Here is a 21,578-nt window from a genome sequence, read left to right as displayed (position 1 = left end):
TCAGAACTTCTTCTTGGTTGTTTTTAATGCATATATTGAGCCGCTAGTGCTGGGCTCTAAAAAAATGTCAGAAATACACACATTACACCAGTAAGCAGCAGATAAAGGCCCTGATAAACTATTGTAAACCAGACATGTTTTGTCGAGTTGTGTACCAGATTCTGCGCCAGAATTTGTGTCACAATTTGCACCAGAACTGAATAAACCCGACTAACTCTCCATTTTACTGAGAAAACCCAAAAAGGGGGCTTGTCCGCAACATTTTCACAAAATCCCAACATATTTACTAAGGTTTCCACAGAAAATTTGGTGGATATGAGTTGAGGAAAACCCAAAATAGAGCATGTGTGAAAGAAAGCCTAGACTAGAGCATGTGTAAAAAAAAAAAAAAATGTTGGGAAAAGTGCAAAGTGTAGGGAAACCTTAGTAAATACCATGGGAAAAAATTGTAGGGAATTAAAACACACAAAGAAAACTACACTCCACTCTTAGTAAATTAGGGCCAAAGTGTATAAAAGAGAAGCCCCATTGTGGCAGCTCAGTATGGAAAATGATGGGGAAAAAAAAAGACATAAAAGACAACATACTACCCATGCTCTTCAGCTTCAGAAATATCTGATATATTATGGACTTGATGTCAGAAGCCCATTAACGAGCTACCAAATATAGTAATTTTGGGGAAATACAGTATTCAAATTTTCACTTTGCAGTGGTCGGGAATTTAAGTACGAAAGTCGCACGTAAGCAAAAAAAAAGTTGCAAACCCCCTTCTAAAAGTCGCAAGTGTAAGCTAGGTCAGACCTGGCTTACAAACTTTTTTTTGGGTACATTCACACGCGCGGATTTGCAGCGTATTTTACGCTGCAAATCCGCTGGTGAAGGCCCGCTCTATGCTGTCTTTATATGTGCCTGCTCGTAGTGGCAATACGCTGCTACCAGCATACACACTGCGATGTGCGAGTCACAGTATACTCGCACATCACGGGAGCTCTCTGCCTAGCTCAGAGCATGGAGAGCGGCCACGATGTGCGAGTACGCCGCGCACATCGCTGCATTGTGTCTGCTCGTAGCTACCATTAGGCACATGTAAAGCCAGCATAGAGCGGGGCCTTCACCAGCGGATCCGCAGATAAATACTCTGCGAAAATCCACGCGTCTGAACGTACCCTTAGACAACATTTTTAAAAAGTCGCACAAAAAGTCGCAGGTGCGATTTTTCGTGCAACTTTTTGTAAAGTTCAGCTCCCAGGTCACCCGCCCGCATCTACCACCCACCCGCTAGCTACTACAGGACTACAACTCCCAGCATGCCCTTACAATGAGGACATGCTGGGAGTTGTAGTCTGAACAGCTTGCGGGCAGATGGCCGGGGAGCAGAGCTGGCCAACAGGAATATGAAATTACAGCACTGTAATTTCATATTTCCTGGGCAGACCTGTGATTGGTCCAGGCCTCATGGCCAATCACAGCTGCCAGAGGGAAACATGAAGTTACAGTGCTGTAACTTCATTTTCCCCGCTGGGAAGCCAGGGAGCAGAGCACAAGCTACCCGCTTCCCTGGCTTCCTTGTCACCTGCCCCCCCCCCCCCGCACTACTACAACTCCCAGCATGCCCTTACAGTAAGGATATGCTGGGAGCTGTAGTGGTGCAGGGCGGGCGGAAGATGTGCGGGCGGGTCATCTCCTGCCCGCGCTGCACCACTACAACTCCCAGCATGCCCTTAATGTAAGGGCATGCTGGGGGTTGTAGTCCTGCGGCACAGATGGGTGATGTGCGGGCGGGTGACAAGCTGGCTTCCTTGTCACCTGTGCGGCGGGTGGGCGTGTGATGTGCGGGCGACAAGCTTGTCACCCACCCGCACATCTTCTGCCCGCGCTGCACCACTAAAGCTCCCAGCATGCCCTTATTGTAAGGACATGCTGGGAGTTGTAGTCATGCGGCAGGTGGGTGACAAGCTTGTCACCTGCCCCCACTGCACGACTACAACTCCCAGCGCTGGGAGTTGAAGTCGTGCGGCGTGGTGGGTGACAGACACATCTCTAGCCTGCCTGTGTCACAAGACTACAACTCCCAGCATGTCCTTATTGTAAAGGCATTCTGGGAGTTATAGTTATGTGGCGGGCCAGGTGAAAAGCTTGTCACCCGTCTGCACATCTCCCGCCCACGCCTTACGACTACAACTCCCAGCATATACTTACTGCAAGGGCATGCTGGGAGTTGTAGTAATGGATTCCTTCTATAAGACAGCTTCCACTACAAAGCCTGTTAAGTAAATTTTAAAAAAAGTAATACGTTTATAAAACTTTTATTTAAAAAAAAACAACACTCCCCATCAAGCCCTCGGGAACCATTTTATTAATACTAATAAAATTTATTTTTTTTAAACGCTGATTATCACGGTAGTCACCAAACAGGGCCGGCGTTTGGGCAGGGCAAACCAGGCAATTGCCTAGGGCCCCCATCCCCCAGGGGGCCCCCTGCCGGCTGCTTTTAAAGTGACCACAGCGCTGGCTGCTTGTTAAACATCAGCAGCCCGGCCGCGGCCACTTTAAAACAGTGACCAGCATCCTGATTTATCTATTTTTCATATTTCCTTACCTGGACACTCTCGGCAGGCTCAGGTAATGCGGCGGGTCTTGTGGGCTGTGTGGATAATATGACGAGTGACGTTTCCTGCGGCTCCTCTGCACGGCATCAGGGACATCACTCATCATTTCCTGCAGCCGCGGCTGCTTAAGTTTAGCAGTCCGGCCGCAGCCGCAGGAATAGATGGGTGACGTCCCTGATGCCCACAGAGGACGTCAATCATCATATTATCCACACAGCCCACAAGACCCGCCACATTACCTGAGCCTGCCGTGCACAGCCAGGTAAGGAAATATGAAAAATAGAAAAGAAGGGACCTAATGTTGGGCAACTATACTGCAAACTAATGTGGGGGAACATACTGCCATCTTAATGTGGAGGAACTACAAACTAATGTGGGAAAACTATACTGCCAACCTAATGTGGGGAAACTATACTGCACCTAATGTGGGGGAACTATACTGCCAACCTAATGTGGGGAAACTATACTGCCTACCTAATGTGGGGGGAGATTATACTGCACCTAATGTGGGGAAACTATACTGCCAACCTAACGTGGGGGAACTATACTGCCAACCTAATGTGGGGGAACTATACTGCCAACCTAATGTGGGGGAACTATACGGCCGACCTAATGTGGGGGGAACTATACTGCCAACCTAATGTGGGGGAACAATACTGCCAACCTAATGTGGGGGAACTATACTGCCAACCTAATGTGGGGGAAATATACTGCCAACCTAATGTGGGGGAACTATACTGCCAACCTAATGTGGGGAAACTATACGGCCAACCTAATGTGGGGGGAACTATACTGCCAACCTAATGTGGGGGAACTATACAAAAATATAAAATTGTAGTATCCTGATCCCTATAACTCTTTTATTTGTCTGTATATGGGGATGTATTAGGGTCATTTTTTGCGCTGTGATTTGTAATTTTTAATCGGCACCATTTTTGTTTTGATGGGACTTTTCAATTGCTTTTTAGATATTTTTTATGGTATATAAAAGTGACCAAAAATGTGCAAATCTGGTTAGTGTACTATTTCGACTTTTGGGGCCCCTCTTTTGATTTTGCCTAGGGCCACGCTAAGCCTAAAACTGGCCCTTTCACCGAATCTGAAGTAGTCCACAGGATACACGGATCTGAAATGAGAAGAAAAAAAACAAACAAACAAAAAAATGGGTTAGTACATTTAGTGTGAAAAAAGTGATAAGAAAATTGTAGACACATATATTTCGCACATTTTTTTTGACAGCTGCGACTTGAGGTGGGGGTTACAAATTGGTGTTCTGAAGTCATTTATGATTTTTTTTGCTTATGTTTGCAAAAAAAAATAAAAATGGTATTCAAAAAAGATTTATTGTTTTTTGCTTATGGAATTTATCAACCCCCTGTGATAGTATGATAAATATGTCACATATAAGCAAAACCTAAAGCAAAAAACTATAAAAATGACTACAGAACTCACTTACCAAAGCAACAATGATAAATATCCTTCAATGTGGTTTTCCAAACTGGAATGTTTGATAGGCTATCAATCTCTGATAAAAAAAATGAACAATAAGCAATCATGGACTGAAAAATGCCCCAATTGCCCCAAACAGTTGAAAAATGCCCCAATTTTACTACCAATACAGTGGTTCCTCAACATACGATGGTAATTCGTTCCAAACGAGCCATCGTTTGTCGAATCCATCGTGTGTTGAGGGATTCGTGCAATGTAAAGTATAGGAAGCTGTACTCACCTGTCCCCGCCGCTCGAGATGGTGTCGCCGGGCCTCCGCTGGGCTCTCCGCTGTCTTCTCCGGTCCTCTGCTGTCTTCTCCGGTCCTCTACTGTCTTCTCCGGTCCTCTGCTTTCTTCCGCAAGGCCTTACTGGGCCTGCGTAGCGACGTCATTACGCCGCTGCGTACGCCATTCCTATTGGATGACGTGCGCAGCAGCGTATTGACGTCATCAGAGAGGGCCGAGAAGACACCGGAAGACCAGCGCTGGACCCGGAGGGCACCCCGGAGCATCGTGGAGGGGTAAGTAATACTTACCGCACCACACGGGGAACATTAAGCTGCTATCCGGCAGTAGCTTAAGCATTTGGCGCTGCCGTATAGCACTTAATGCGATGGCCCTGACATAAAAAAGCATCGTATGACGATGCTGACATCGACATGCGATGGCCTCTGAGAGGCCATCGTATGTCGATTTCATCATATGTCGGAGCCATCGTAGGTCGGGGGGTCACTGTATTTTCTTATTATCCATCTTCCTTTACAAGTCTACACAGCTCATGTGTTCTTGTTAGTGTATGTCTTACACTATACTCTCCATTTTTCTTTCAGTTATGCTTAGCACTGAGATATTTACATAAAGAAAAAAGAATTGTTCACAGAGACTTATCACCAAACAACATCATGCTGGGAGAAAAAGATAAAGTAACAGTCAGTAAGTATTTTTACAAAATCTACTATTTTATTTATTTTCTAACCTAGCAGCAGAAAATGAAACACATACAAATATCATCCTTACATAACTATAATAGGCTTAAGGCTCAGACTTTGGCTCAAAAACTGCCAGAAAAAAAAACAAGTGGAAACCTAGCCTTAGTATTATGATCGGTGGGGCCTGACTCTAGGAACTTCCTACCAATCAGCTTACTGAAAGTGTTGTGGCCTCTGTTTATTAGGCACAGTTCCCCATGCTCTGTAGGGGCTGTATCTAGTACGGCAGCTTAGTCTCATTCCCTTGAATTGGAGTGAGCTGCAGAGATATACAGTATCAGGCAGTCATTACAGAATGTACAAAAGGGCCCTGATTTACTAACAGTGGAGTGGAGTTTTCTTTGTGGATTTCAATTCTCTACATTTTTTTTTCCACGGTATTTACTAAGGTTTCCCTACATTTTACACTTTTCCCTACATTTTGCTTTCTTTCCCACATGGTCTGATCTGTCTGGTTTTCCTCAGCTCAAATCCAACACATTTTCTGTGGAAACATTAGTAAATATGTTGGGTTTTTGTGAAAATGCCGGAGACATTCTCCTTTTCAGTGGACATGCCCCTTCCCTGTTGACCACGCCCATTTTCCTGATGGCCACGCCCTGACGGTTTTCTAAGTAAAATGGAGAGTTGGTCCGGTGTTCCCAATTCTGGCACAAATTCTTGCGCAGACAGAAATTCTGGCACAATACGCCACAATCTGGCGCACAACCCGACAAAACATGTCAGGTTTACAATAGCAAATCAGGGCCAATGTGTCTGGTAAACACAATGGAAATTCCACACGCATTCCGCTTGCATCTGCCCCAGTTCTACCGCTAAGTTCAAATGATGGAAGTCCCATCACAGAGTTTTTGATGAGGAACTAAATTCTTGCAGAAACTTGAACATGTTCAGTCTTCAGGCAGAATCCGAGACAGAATGTGAGCAACTCTTGCAAGAATGCACTACCACTCCTATGGGGTTTCTGCCAGTAAGTACTGCGTGCAACTGATCACGCCCTTCCTGCAATCTACTGCCCCCAACAACGTTTTATCTATAATTCACAGCTGAGTGTAACAGACTAATATTTAGCTCTCCTAAAATTGAGTTACAATACTTAGAAAACAGCAACACCAACATTCATCTACTGACAACGAACGCTCGGTAGAAAATATATCACTCATCAGGGCCCTTATTGATATTTCACAGCTGTTCCTAATTTTGAGAAGGGAAATTCCAGCCAGAAAAATCTGATCTTATTTTGACAGTACTCTACATTGGGCTGTAATGCAGTTGTCTGTAGCAATATCATCCCATGCTAGAATATGAAATTGACATATCAGTATAATTGTAGGTCAAATTTGCAAGAAGTACATCATTACATTTATTATAATTAGATATGAACAAGGATGCCAGACTACTACTGATCTCAAAGGGATTATCCGGGCAGTAAACAAAATATACAAACTGTATTTTGGTGGATGGAGGGAGCATAGAAAAAAAGACATACCTACCTTGGTCCTCTGCAGCTCCTGGTGTGATGTCATCCGATCCTACAAAGCTCCTGCTACTTCCTACTTCGTAAATGGAGTGCTCATAGCATTTGCATCCTGCTCAGCCAATCACTGACTGAAGACACATCCTGTCCCCCTCATTAATTGGCTACGTGGGATGTCACTGCTGTTTTGACAGCATAAAGTAACAGAAGCTGCAGAGAACAGGATGATGTCACACTGGAAGCTGCAGGGAACCAAGGATAGGATAGTATTTTTTTTTCTTTGTCATACTGCCCAGCGAAATATATATTTTTTCTAGTACCCAGATAACCCCTTTAACAATACATGAGTGTACCTCCTGATTTTTCAGGTACATTTGACTGTGATTCACAGCCATATACTTAAATGTAGAGCTACATCTCCCTTAAAAATATGGAATAACATGTTTTCATTGTGTAGATCAGTGTTAGCCTCTTTTACTGGATCCCACAATGTGACCAATCTGTCATGAAGGTCTAGTGTCTCAAGCTGTTTTTTGCAACCAGGGTGACTCTAGGTGTTGTAAAACTACAACTCCCAGCCTGTTGGGAGCTGTAATTTTTCAACAGCTGGAGACACCCTGATTGGGAAGCACTGATCTAAAGTAATAGAGACAGTTCTCTTATGTTGCCACTGTATGGTGCTGTTGTTCTACATATGTAACACTGAACAATGTTATGTGGTTATTTAGAATATTCTCAATATGTTTAAAGTGAATAATGTGCCTAGATTTTTTTTACTGATTAGAATTAGATACTGAAACATGTTCTTTCTTTTTAAATCTATTTTCTAACTGATTTTTTGTTTTATTTTAAGCATATTATTATAAGGTCATCCATATTGCCTGTGCTTTGTTTAACAACATTTAGAAATATGACACAGACAAAGACACAGTGGTTTGGAGCAGAACCTATTCAGTAGACTGGAAGAGTTTTCTTCACATGCTCTGTGACATGTGCAGAGGTCATTTTATGAGGGTGGGGACACTAAGCTTTAACTGTTATGAATGGTGTCTTAGGTGTATACTGATGCCACCTTTTACTGTAATCCTGTCTGTGATGAAATGGAGGGAAAAGATTTCATGATTATTTTAAAGGATAAAAAGTAAAATTGAAAATTAGAAAAAAACATTGGTTATTTTCTAAAGACACCTCCTTAACCCCTTGGGGACAGAGCCGATTATAATCCTAAGGACGGGAGCATTTCTTTCAATTCTGACCACTGTCACTTTAAGCATTAATAACTCTGGGATGCTTTTACTTTTCATTCTGATTCTTAGGCAGTTTTTTCGTGACATATTCTACTTTATGTTAGTGGTAAATTTTTGTCGATACTTGCATAATTTCTTGGTGAAAAATTCCAAAATTTGATGAAAAAATAGAAAATTTTGCATTTTTCCAACTTTGAAGCTCTCTGCTTGTAAAATAGACATTCCAAATAAATTATATATTGATTCACATATACAATACAACATATACTTTATGTTTGCATCATAAAGTTAACATGTTTTTACTTTTGGAAGACATCAGAGGGCTTCAAAGTTCAGCATCAATTTTCAAATATTTCACAACATTTTCAAAATCAGAATTTTTCAGGGACCAGTTCAGTTTTTAAGTGGATTTGAAGGGCCTTCATATTAGAAATACCCAATAAATGACCCCATTATAAAAACTGCACCCCTCAAAGTATTCAAAATGACATTCAGAAAGTTTGTTAACCCTTTAGGTGTTTCACAGGAATAGCAGCAAAGTGAAGGAGAAAATTCAAAATCTTACACTCGCATGTTCTTTTAGACCCAGTTTTGAGTAAGGAAATACCTCATACGTGTATGTGAAGTGCTCGGTGAGCGCAGTAGAGGGCTCAGAAGGGAAGGAGCAACAATGGGATTTTGGAGAGGGAGTTTTTCTGAAATGGTTTTTGAGGGACATGTCACATTTAGGAAGCCCCTATGGTGCCAGAACAGCAAAAAAAAAAAAAAACATGGCATACTTATTTGGAAACTATACCCCTCAAGGAACGTAACAAGGGGTCCAGTGAGCCTTAACACCCCACACGTATTTAACGACTTTTCATTAAAGTCGGATGTGTAAAAAGAAAAAAAAAAAATTGCTGTTTTTTCCCCCCCAAATTTACCATTTTTACAAAGGGTAATGGAAGAAAATGCCCCCCAAAATTTGTAACCCAGTTTGGCTTTTGGAGAGCAAATTTTGCTGAAATGGTTTTTGGGGGCATGTTGCATGTCGCATTTAGAAAGCCCCTATGGTGCCAGAACAGCAAAAAAAAAAAAAAAACACATGGCCTACTATTTTGGAAACTACACCCCCCATGGTGCCCCCACATGTGACCCCATTTTACAAACTGCACAACTCACAGAATTTAAGAAGAGGTGCAGTGAGCATTTACTCCCCACTGGTGTTTGACAGATCTTCGGAACAGTGGGCTGTGCAAATGTAAAATTACATTTTTCATTTTCATGGACCACTGTTCCAAAAATCTGTCAGACACCTGTGGGGGGTGTAAATGCTCACTGCACCCCTTATGACATTCTGTGAGGGGTGTAGTTTCTAAAATGGGGTCACATGTGGGGGGGGGGGGTCCATTGTTCTGGCACTATGGAAGCTTTGTAAACACACGTGGCCTTCAATTCTGGGCAAATTCTCTCTCCAAAATTCCAATGGTGCTCCTTCTCTTCTGAGCATTGTAGTGCACCCGCAGAGCACTTTACATCCACATATGGGCTATGATCTTACTCAGAAGAAATGGGGTTGCAAATTTTGGGGGGCTTTTTCTTCCTATTTTCCCTTGTGAAAATGAAAAATTTATGGTAACACCAGCATTTTTGTGAAAAAAAAATTTTTTCTTCATTTTCCCATCCAACTTTAACGAAAATTCGTCAAATACCTGTGGGGTGTTAAGGCGCACTATACCCCTTGTTAAGTTCCATGAGGGGTGTAGTTTCCAAAATGGGGTCACATGTGGGAATTTATTTTTTTGTGTTTTTGTGAGAACCGCTGTAAAATCAGCCACCCCTGTGCAAATCACCAATTTAGGCCTCAACTGTACATAGTGCACTCTCACTCTTGGGCCTTGTTGTGCGCCCACAGAGCATTTTACACTCACATATGGGGTATTTCCGTACTCAGGAGAAATTGTGTTACAAATTATGGGGTTCTTTTTTTTCCTTTTACCTCTTGTGAAAATAAAAAGTATGGGGCAACACCAGCATGTTAATGTAAAATTTTTTTTTTTTTACACTAACAGGCTGGTGTAGACCCCAACTTTTCCTTTTCGTAAGGGGTTAAAGGAGAAAAAGGTCCCCCAAAATTTGTAGGGCAATTTCTCCCGAGACCGGAAATACCCCATATGTGGCCCTAAGCTGTTTCCTTGAAATACGACAGGGCTCCAAAGTGAGATAGCGCCATGCGTATTTGAGGACTAAATTAGGGATTGCATAGGGGTGAACATAGGGGTATCTATGCCAGTGATTCCCAAACAGGGTGCCTCCAGCTGTTGCTAAACTCCCAGCATGCCTGGACAGTCAGTGGATGTCAGTGGCTGTGCTGGGAGTTGTTGTTTGAGGCTCCGTTTTGAAAACACTATACGATACGCTGTGGTGAAAAATTTGCCACAGCTCAAACTTGAAGCAGGAAACTCGCTGTAAACCACCCGTGTGAAGGTACCCTGTACGTTCACACTGGGGGTGGGGGGGGCAAACCTCCAGCTGTTTCAAAACTACAACTCCCAGCATGTACTGATAGACCGTGCATGCTGGGAGTTCTACTTTTGCAACAGCTGGAGGCACACTGGTTGGAAAACCTTCAGTTAGGTTCTGTTACCTAACACAGTATTTTTCGGCCAGTGTGCTTCCAGCTGTTGCAAAACTACAGCTCCCAGCATGTACTGATCGCCGGAGGGCATGCTGGGAGATGTAGTTATGCAACAGCTGGAGGTACGCAACTACAACTCCCAGCATGCCGAGACAGCTGTTTGCTGTATGGGCATGCTGGGATTTGCAGTTTTGCAACATCTGGAGGGCTACAGTTTAGAGACCACTGCACAGTGATCTCCAAACTGTGGCCCTCCAGATGTTCTAAAACTACAAATCCCAGCATGCCCAGACAGAAAACAGCTGTCTGGGCATGCTGGGAGTAGTAGTTTTGCAACATCTGGAGGGTTACAGTTTAGAGACCACTGCATAGTGGTCTCCAAACTGTAGCCCTCCAGATGTTGCTAGTGGTCTCCAAACTGTAGCCCTCCAGATGTTGCTAGGTAACTCACCGGCTTCCGTAGGATCCAGGGAGCTACATTGCTGTCCTCTGCTGCCGCCGCCCGCTGCCGCCGATGGGTAAGTGGTCTTTGGCGCCGGTCCCCATTGGTTTCCCCGTTCTGCCCAGCCTATTGTGGGCGGGCAGAACGGGGGAACCAAACGCTAACCCCCCCGCCCCCGATCTGCTATTGGTCGTCGCTTCTGTACGACCAATAGCAGGGATAGGAGGGGTGGCACCCCTGCCACCTCACTCCCATCCCTTCAGGGGGACCGTGGGTGTCTTGGAAACTCCCAATCACCCTTATTTTCGGGGTCACCGGAGACCCGTATGACCCGGAATCGCCGCAAATCGCCAGTGTGAATTCTTAGGACCCCCTTTGCTTTTGATAGATATCAGCAGTCACCCCAGTCCAGTTTCAGTCCGGTACGCCCCTGGTCCTTAAAGGGGTATTCCAGGCCAAAACTTTTTTTTATATAACAACTGGCTCCGGAAAGTTAAACAGATTTGTATATTACTTCTATTAAAAAATCTTAATCCTTCCAATAGTTATTAGCTTCTGAAGTTTTCTGTCTAACTGCTCAATGATGATGTCACGTCCCGGGAGCTGTGCATGATGGGAAAATATCCCCATAGGAGCTGCACAGCTCCTGGGATGTGAGTCATCAGAAAGCAGTTAGACAGAAAACAGCAACTCAACTTCAGAAGCTAATAACTATTGGAAGGATTAACATTTTTTAATAAAAGTAATTTACAAATCTTTCCGGAGCCAGTTGATATATAAAAAAAAGTTTTGGCCTGGAATACCCCTTTAAGTACCAGGGAGGAAGGCGTACCTGTATGCCCTTGGTCCTTAATTGGTTAAGAAAATCAAAGCATCGTCAGCATATAGAGCGATCTTGTTAGAATATTGACCGTACTCAAAACCTCTTATATTTGCAGTAGCTCGAACACGTGCTGCAAGGGGTTCCATCGCCACCGCAAATAAAAGTGGCGATAGTGGACACCCCTGTCTAGTTCCTCTATATAATGAAAAACCTTCTGATAATACTACATTCGCTCAAATTTTTTGCTGTAGGATTAACATATAAGAATTGAATCCAAGATATAAATTTAGGGCCAAAACCCATTTCTCTCAGAGTCAGCCATAGGGCCATTCCACACAATCGAATGCTTTTTGAGCATCCAGTGAGAAGATGGCCCTTTCTCCGTCAGAATCCGACGGAACCTAGAGACTCAAAAACAATCTTCGAATATTAATCAAGGTAGATCTGAAGGGCATAAACCTTGCCTGGGTCAGGGTGAATTACAGAAATAATGACTTTATTTAACCTGACAGCTAATATTTTGGCAAGGAGTTTAACATCACTACATAATAGAGAGATGGGTCTATATGAATCCGGAACCTGCGGATCCTTGCCTTTTTTGGGTATGACAACAATTATTGCCTCTCTCATTGAGGGAGGAAATATCCACATCTCCAGAGCATTATTAAAAACCTTTAATAGTTTAGTTAAAAGTAACTTAGTGAAAAATTTAGAGGTTTCTGAAGGGAGGCCATCCACTCCAGGTGCTTTATTATTGGAAGTTGAGGCCACAGCAATCTCCAACTCATCTATCGACAATGGTGCTTCCAATGTATCACTATCCACTCTAGATAATTTGGGTAGGTCCGCCTCTCTCAGAAAAGCCAATATTTCATCAGTAGATGAGTTGGAGCCTGACATATATAAAGAAGAATAAAACCTTTGTAATACATTGAGGATATCAGTGTCAGAATATACAACCTCACCCTGTTAATTTTTCAATTACACAATGTAGGAGGGGGGGGGGGGGGGGGTCCTGAGCCTTTTACATTTTTGACAACATATTTCCCACAGATTCCCCTTCTACAAAGAAAGCCTGTTTCTGTTGAATCCTTCTATTCTTGGCATCTTCCAGCAGGTGAAGTCGTAAGTTATTCTGCGCTTAATGCAACTTCTCGCCTGTTTGTACCGAAGCATTTTCAATAAACAGCCCTTCCAACCTCACTACCTCCTTAGTTAATCTAATTTTAACCTCAGATATTTTGCTTTTTTTACTGCAATATATTTTATCTGTATATCTCTGAGGAAAGCTTTCATAGCTTCCCATACAGTACAAATGGGGGCGCTATTTTCATTAAATAAAAAATATTCTGCAAGTTGTGTCTGAAGATTAACTAACTTCCTCATCCAGAATTGAGAGCCAATTTGGGTTTAGTTTCGAACCTGGTTTTGTGGGTCCATCATTATAACAGCAACATTTTAAACGTAATGGAGAATGATCTGATAGACCTCTGACATTATAGGCAATTTCCTTTACATATGGAAGTGCCAAAGTATTCCCAAATGCCAAATCTATTCTGGATAAGAAGTTAAAGGTAGGGGAATAACACGAAAAACCAACTACATTTGGATGTTTCAGTCTCCATAAATCCAACAAGCCTGTCTTCTCCATTAAATCCCCAAATGGCATATTTTTTGTCCCCATACCAGTTTGTTTCGGTGAACATCTATCTAAACCTAAATTTACTACATTATTGAAGTCACCGAGCATCACTATTGGAATATCTGGGTACAGTGATATTATAGCCATTATGTTATGAATTATAAGTAAAGTATAAGGTGGAGGGATAAATATATTAATTAGAAAACTTTTGTCATTGTATATAGTGCACAACAAACATATATATCTACCTCGGACATCAATATATACGTTAAGACAATTGAACGGTATGTTCTGGTGAACCAGGACGCTGACGCCACTTGAATAATTAGTACCCATAGCATGATATGCTGCCTGAAAACCTAGATTATCGAATATATACAAACGTTCTTTAGTGGCTTGAATCTCCTGTAAACAGTAAATTGCAGGTTGAAACTTGAATAGGAAGTGTTATAACGTATTATAGAAATCAAGAGATGCAACGTGCCGCAAATCTCTTTTTCAATTAGGGCTCTATAGTATAAATGCAATGTTTACCTTCTTTAACTTTTTATCTAGTTTTAGGATTGGGGCATATTGTAAAATGTATGGTAAGATATGACAGAGAGCTAAATGCATACCAGATGTTTGTTAATTCTAGCACAAGGCGCGTAGTATAGCATCAAGCATTCATTGTATACTGTGAAAAATGACAGAAGCGAGAACAGCTGCCGTAGAAGCATTTTAGTCTGCTGCTGGACATGTCAACGTATTATACTTATTAACATTTACTGCCATTTAGGAGACTATGTCAGTGAATGTGGGAGAAAAGGGGGCGAAGCTATGGAGGGAAGGGCGCATTAACTAGTGATTGGAAGGGGTGTGGCCTAGTGAAGCTCTGTTAGAAAAGGGGGCGTGGCACCTGTCACCTTTCTTCCGATGGGTGGTTTGAAGAAAGGTATGCCCTCTTCACTACTTCCAAAAACAGATAATTTTCTTTCAAAGACCGCTTCCTGTCTGTCTCCAGGTTGGGTGAGGTAATGCAGCTCAGTTCCATTGAAGTGAATGGAGCCAGGTTGTAATACCACACCCAAAGTGGAGACAGACAGGGAGCGGTCTTTGAAAGAAAATAGGTCTGTTTTTAAATTCTGGGATGACCCAAATCCAAACCCTAAACCCTTAAGCTAGGCCAGGAATTAATTTGAAAAGAGGTGAAGTCTGAGGCTATGTTTACACAGAATATTCCGCACGGACATTCTGCTCCAGCAGAGTCCCATTGATTTCAATGGGATTCTGCTGCTCTGTGCACATGGTAAGGTTTCCACAGCAGATGTTTTTGACACGGTAATTCCAATTTGCCTATTCTTTCTGTGGATTCTCCTCGGAAATACATTGCCGTCAATGACACTGCGCATTTCTGAGCGCTCCTTGCACCCGCCAGATCCTTTTCTAACTTTGGCTTTAGGAACTGCATCAAAAAAACCTGAATGTAGATACTCACCCTAAATAAAAGGACATGCCTCTTTCAGGGTATTGATCTACTTTGTTTTGCTTGCCATAGACATGAGCTAACTAAGTTGAAACTGCCAATGTTTAGATTAATTTGTTACATTATCTTAAACAAAACTTTAGCAAATAGCAAACTACCTGCTAACATTTTCTTCTGCAAGGGTGGATTTTGTCATCCATCATCACCTGAGATTTGTGGTGTGATGGTGTTTTCTTTTTCCACCCTAGCATCTTGTTCTACCACCATAAACATGGCTGCTTTCTTTTGGAAATAGTGTCACTCATATCCCTAGTCTGTATCTGGCATTGAGCTGTGCCTGCAATTCTAAAAGTGACTTATGAACAACAGTGCAAGAAAGCAGCTTAAGGTATCGAAGCTCTAATAACCCAATTAAGGCTGAAATACAGCAAGATATTTTTTTATATAAATACTAGACAGATGGTTATATTAGGAAGACTGGGTTTAGGCCGGTGTAATTATGCTTTTTCTCACAGACAGATGCATAGTTTGTTTTTAATCACTAGTTCTGATTGTGAGATATGCAGGTCTTATGCATCTGTGTATCATTTCTATAAACTGCTATATTTGCTGTTAGTTATTAGTTGCTGACTAATTTGAAAACAACTAATTATAGCCAACTATCAAAACATATAGAGCTAAACAGGCTGGTGCAGAAAGCTGAAGAACTGACTGGGATTTCTTTTTTCTTATTAATATGGGAAATGCTTATTAAAATGCATGGCAACTGGTGCATTAATAGGTGTAAAAAATACACAGATGGCGCTTTAGTAAAACGTGCAAATGGAACAGACAAGACTCCACAGCTACTGGAATGTAAATAAATTGTTTTACTCTATAAATAGATGACAGACTTTTTGGTGGGTATATATCAAAGTTAACTACTTTTGTTATTTTGCAGCGGATTTTGGACTTGCCAAACAGAAGCAAGAAAACAGCAAGCTAACATCTATTGTTGGAACTATACTGTACTCGTGGTAAGCTCACTGTTGTTTAACAGTTTTGAAAACATAGAAACATAGAATGTGTCAGCAGATAATAACCATTTGGCCCATCAAGTCTGCCCAATATCCTAAATACTATGAATATTCCCTGGCCCGATCTTATATGAAGGATTGTCTTATGCCTATCCCAGGCATGCTTAAACTCCTTCACTGTATTTGTGGCTATCACTTCTGCAGGAAGGCTATTCCCTGCATCCACTACTCTCTCAGTAAAGTAATACTTCCGATGTTACTTATAAACCTTTGCCCCTCTAATTTAAAACTATGTCCTTTTGGGGTAATTTTTCTTCTTTTAAACATGCTCTCCTCCTCTACCGTGTCTACATTCTTTATGTATTTAAAACTTTCCATCATATCCCCTCTGTCTCTTCTTTCATCTAAGCTATACATGTTAGTGTATACAAGTCGTTTAACTTTTCCTGATAAGTTTTATTCGGCAATCCATGAACTAGTTTAGTGGCTCTTTTCTGAACCCTCTCCAAAATATCTATATCCTTCTGGAGGTACTGCACACAATATTCCAAGTGAGGTCACACCAGTGCTCTGCACAGCGGCATGAACACTTCCCAGTTTCTACTGCTAATACCTCTCCCTATACATTCTGCTAGCATTTCCTGCAGCTCTATGACATTGTCTGCCTACCTTTAAGTCTTTTGAAATAATGACTGAGGTTAGGACTGTGTCACATATTCTATACTCTGGCCTTGGGTTTTTACGGCCAATGTGCATTATAAAGTTACAGTGATAACGTGTTAACTACATAACTTTGTGAAATTGTCTACTAAAATGGGATTTCATGGTTACCTGAGGCAGCACATTGGCTTTTGCCTTGAAACATTGCAGTCAAAACCAAAAGCAACATCTGCAGAGAGTTTGCATGTTCTATATTTGTGTTGGTTTGCATGTCCTATATTTGTGTGGGTTTCCTCTAGGCACTCTGGTTATCTTCCTCACTCTAAGAGCATATGTGGTGCCTTGGGGGATGTATGGCAGTTGTGGTGTTGCTGTGAGGTATATCACGATTATAATTGACTCTTGTCAGTCGTGACGCCAGGGTGATGGTTAAATACTGTATGGCTTGACCCTTCCCAAGAGCGATAGGTAGATGTAGAATAAAGTATTGTCCACAACCAGAGCTTTGCTGAAAACTTGCGTTAACTTTACAGAAGATTTTCTGTAACATGCCAATACAGGAACAGTCTTTATAACAGAGTCTATGTACAGCTTAGCTGAGATTGACGTATGGTTGGGACTTTTGTAAGTTCTTTAGCTTAGTAGGATTTAGTATGCGTAGATCCGCTGGGTTTAGGGTTATGTTTAGGTCCAGAGGTCTCGCTAGCATAAGCGGGGAAGTTTGTAAGAACTCACTGTTTCGTTTCAGGTCAAGGCCGGCAGGCTTTGGCCTAGTATTTGTCTTTGCAAGTTGCGGTGGTCCTACCTCATGAAGTGTCAGCAACCCAAGAGCAGAAGAGATGTGCTGCTTGCTCTGCAGCGCAGGAACAAGAGAAGAGAAGAGAGCATCTATCGGCTGCAGCTCCCTTATATAGGCAGGGGCTGGCCGTTTTAGGATTGGTCCAAACCATCTGTCAATCAGCTTTACAAGGCATTGTGGGTATCACATCACCCAGAACCTCCAAAGGTCCTTTTACCTACCATAGAGACTAAACTACAGTCACATGACCCGCAGGCCCTGCGACATTATGCAAGGTAAGTATACACTTTCTATACATTATTTACATTTATTTTAGTAATATATTAACTATATGAGGGGTGACTAGGGGATGACTAAATAAGCGGAATCCCACAGTTACTAGGAACTCTGACTTTGGGGACCACTAACCAAGGTACGGTATGCAATACGGTACCGGGACATCACACATATTAATGGGTTAATTTGGAATTTAGATTGTAAGCCCCATTGGGAACTGTACAAAGTGATAACAGGCTCTGTACAGTGATGCAGAATACTATATGCTGGCACTTTAAAACTAGTGTTAGGAGATGGGACTTTCTGTTACATACCTCTAGGCTTCATCCATTTTTGTTTGTCTCTGAGTTAGTGGGAGGAGCATTGCCTCTATAATGTTACCCATACAGCACCACAGCAGAGGGAATCCTGTTCCCCTATATCTGTATAGCACACCCTCAGAAGCAACAGCAGAATGGAGGACATTATAGAAGTTTAGGCAGTAAATTAAGCACTAGGGTAAGACATCTCTCGGCATCTGTTTCCCTCCAGCAATTCCCTTTCTTCCACCCTTTGCTACATCCCTCCTAAATCATTATTCTTTCAAAAGATCTTAAAGGAATACTTTAATCAACTGGTGCCAGAAAGTTAAACAGATTTGTAAATTACTTCTATTTAAAAATCAGCTGCTGTAAACTACAGAGGAAGCTCTGCTTCACAGGAAGTTGTATTTCTTTCTGGAGTTCTTTTCAGTCTGACCACTGTGCTCTCTGCTGAAACATCTGTCCATATCAGGAACAGTCCAGAGCAGCATAGGTTTGCTATGAGGACTGCTTGTACTCTGGACAGTTCCTGACATGAACAGAGGTGTCAGCAGAGAGCACTGTGGTCAGATTGAAAATAACTCCAGAAAGAAATACAACTTCCTGTGAAGCATACAGCAGCTGATAATTACTGGAAGATTTAAGATTTTTATATAGAAGTAAAATCTGTATAACTTCCTGGAGCCAGGTGATTTAAAAAAAAAAATGTGTTCGCCACCGGAGTACCCCTTTAAGGTCAAATCCAGACAGATCAGCTTACTATGGAATCAGTTGTAAATTGATCCCATAGTGAGCTGATCTGTCTGGATTTGACTTTGAGAACTTTTTTAGAGTAAATAATGATTTAGGGTGGAGGCAGCACAGCGAAAGGAGACTGATAAGGGAACAAATCTGCAGTTTTCTCTGGTAATATATTACAAAGATTCTTATACTTCACTTGTACTCTTTTTTTTTTGTGGCATACATATGGAGTGGGAAAAAGAGTCCCCTTTTTATTTTAATGATAAATATTATTTTATCCCAGCATTCTGATCATATGCCTGATGCTCAGTTGGTTTTAGTTATATTACCTCAGCTTTATTTGAGTGTTTTTTCCTTTGATTTCTGCTGTTAGAACTCTTTGCTCAAAAAGGTAAATAAAACACAAAATAACAGATAGTAATGAAGGTCGGATGATGCTGACCTCCAATAACACTTATGTGACTCTGTGCCAGATTGCTGACATGGAAAATACATTATCACATTTAAAAGCAATAATGGGACATCATAAACTCAAAGACAAAATGGAAAATGATGTAAGCAAAATCTTTGTTATATACATTTCAAAGTAAGAGTCTTATAATTACATAATTCACTTCTTAAATATCTATAGGTATATATTCTATTAAGTGCAAATCCAAAACTTCTTTCTTCCAAGATGTTACTTTATCATATTTTACTACAGCTTAAATGTTTTTACCCTAATAATATACAAATAACATTCTGGTGACTTTGCCTGTTTAATAGAGTAACAATGGATTTCTTGGGCTTAGGCTTTTTTGACTCCTTTAATGTATAGTTTGCTTTATATACAGTTGAAAATAAGCCTCCTAATATTTTATATAGTTTTAACATATTAGCAAGAATATTAGATTTATGATTTCAGATGAAATATTAGAATTATGATTTCAGATGAAATATTAGATTTATGATTATCCTCCATTACCCCATTGAAGTTGTTTGTTGACTTTCAGTCATGAAAAAGTAATGTCTTGCATTCCATGGCTGGGTCCTTATCATGATACAGTATATTAACTCCATACATTATTATATTTTTGTTTTATGGACTTATGTGTGGCCTCTTAATCACTTGTGGCCTTAGAAATGTTTTGTGAAAGTTTGTCTGTGTTCTCTGAAGGAACAAAGTCCTGTGATCACAGCAGCTAGCAACTGGGCCTTTCTGAACTGAAAGAGGGTTAAAGGGGTGTGGGGGTGGGCACAGCCATGTGAGCTAGTAGACTTAAAAATAATAACTTGATGCCGAAATATGTGTATGTGCGGATATGAAGTGCATGGAGAATGGGAACAATGCAGAATTACAGGGGGGATGATAACAGAAAGAGACATCAAATAGGAAATGTGGTATGCTTGCCTACAAATATTTGTTTTTACATCATGTTGGTAATAAGTGTGATTGGGGTATTGCATTCCAGAGAAATGGTGTGGTACAAGGGTACAAGAAAAGTATTGGAGATTAGATTGACAGGTTTGAATTATGGAAGATATTAATCTTAGCTCAAGAGCAGCATGTGCAAACTGGGTATAGTGATGGACAGAGGGAGCAGATGTAGAAGGGTGCTGTAGATACCTTTGTGGTTCAGAATAATATTTATTGATACCTGAGCATAGGAAAAGTTGACCAGTTGCCCACAGCAATTAGTCAGTTCTTTTTTTCAGAGGCATTTTTAAAAATGGAAGAAGCCAATTGGTTGTTTGGGAACCTGTTCAAGTTTTCCTCTGCACAGGTTTTGATAAATGTCCCCCATGGAGTATAGTTGTATTTTAAGCTGAATGGCCGACCATCGTAGGGAAACACATGGGGGGGGTTTGAAGCTGTAGCAGCTGGACTGAAAGTTAAGCATGGCTGTTGCATTCAGAATAGACTGAAGAATGGAGAATTAGGAAACGGGAAAGCCGATTAGTAAAGAGTTGCAGTAGTCAAGATGAGAGAATGAATCGGGGCAAGAGTAACAGTTTAGCTGATTCAGCAGTAATGAAAGAGCAGATCTTGGAGATATTTTTGAGATGCAGATGACACGAGCATGCACTGAAGGACATATCTCAGTAAACTGAAATAACTCAGGCGTGTCCATGACACCACACACAGGGGGCCTACTTTGTCCTGTGCTCCAGCCTACTTAGCAAGCATTGCACAAAGTGACAAAAAGTGGCAAAATATTTGCGCCAGACTGGTGTTCGCGCAAAGATTTTGCAACTTTTTCTGTTTTCACAAGATTGATATATCTCCCCCAAAGTCTTTACAAAGGTACTGCACATCCATGAAGTTTTTATTTTTCACTTGAAATATGCTTTAACCTTTATGGTCGCAATCATAAATATGTGATATATAAAATTTTGTACAAAAATAAACCTTGGGACAAAAGCAACTCCACTTAACATCTCAACTTTGATTATTAGCTTCAGATGAACTACTTGAAATGAGATTGAACAGTTTAAATAAGAGCTTTCCCAGAATGTCTAATAAATTGTGCTCCTTCTTTTCTGAGTAATTGCCCTTGAATTAGGTTTCTTTTTATAAGCACCATGTATTATCCTGCTATTAAAAGAACAGTTTCATGAATATATGTTTATTTTTTATTTTTGAATATATTTCTTTTAAATTCTGATCAAATTAAATTCTGAATAAATTGTCAGATCGTGGGGGTCCCGCCGTTGGCGCCCCCCTGCGATCTCTTTGCGGCACCCAACGTTCGTTTAGAGCAGGGGTCCTCAAAATACGCCCCACGGGCCACATGCAGCCCGCCGAGGACATTTATCCGGCCTGCCGCTGCCTAAGGACATCCCTGTGTCCCGAAAGATGTTTTCGAGACACAAGGATGCGCTCTCTGCAGCCCTGCATTTACTTTAAAAACGTGAGGACCTCCGGGAGGTAGCGCACGCAGGGACGTCACTGACGTCCTGTGCGTTCGCCCATAGCAACGGAGCGTGGAGGAGCGGAACAGTG

General features: G+C 41.5%; 1 protein-coding gene across 9 annotated transcripts in view; it reads left to right on the top strand.

The window, feature by feature from the left end:
• The window catches only part of NEK10 (NIMA related kinase 10), a 332,382-nt gene that overhangs the window by 180,605 nt on the left and 130,199 nt on the right, over window positions 1-21,578 (top strand). For all 9 annotated transcript variants that reach the window (XM_056520053.1, XM_056520060.1, XM_056520055.1 and 6 more), the window contains 2 exons: window positions 4,930-5,032; window positions 15,742-15,817. In XM_056520053.1, coding sequence (XP_056376028.1) covers window positions 4,930-5,032; window positions 15,742-15,817 — 179 coding nt within the window. The remainder of the gene's footprint in view (window positions 1-4,929; window positions 5,033-15,741; window positions 15,818-21,578) is intronic.

This window comes from Hyla sarda, chromosome 5 (genome assembly GCF_029499605.1).
Source record: "Hyla sarda isolate aHylSar1 chromosome 5, aHylSar1.hap1, whole genome shotgun sequence".
Taxonomy (NCBI): domain Eukaryota; kingdom Metazoa; phylum Chordata; class Amphibia; order Anura; family Hylidae; genus Hyla; species Hyla sarda.
Note: the sequence above shows the minus strand (reverse complement) of the source record. Positions and strands in the feature narration are given on the sequence as shown.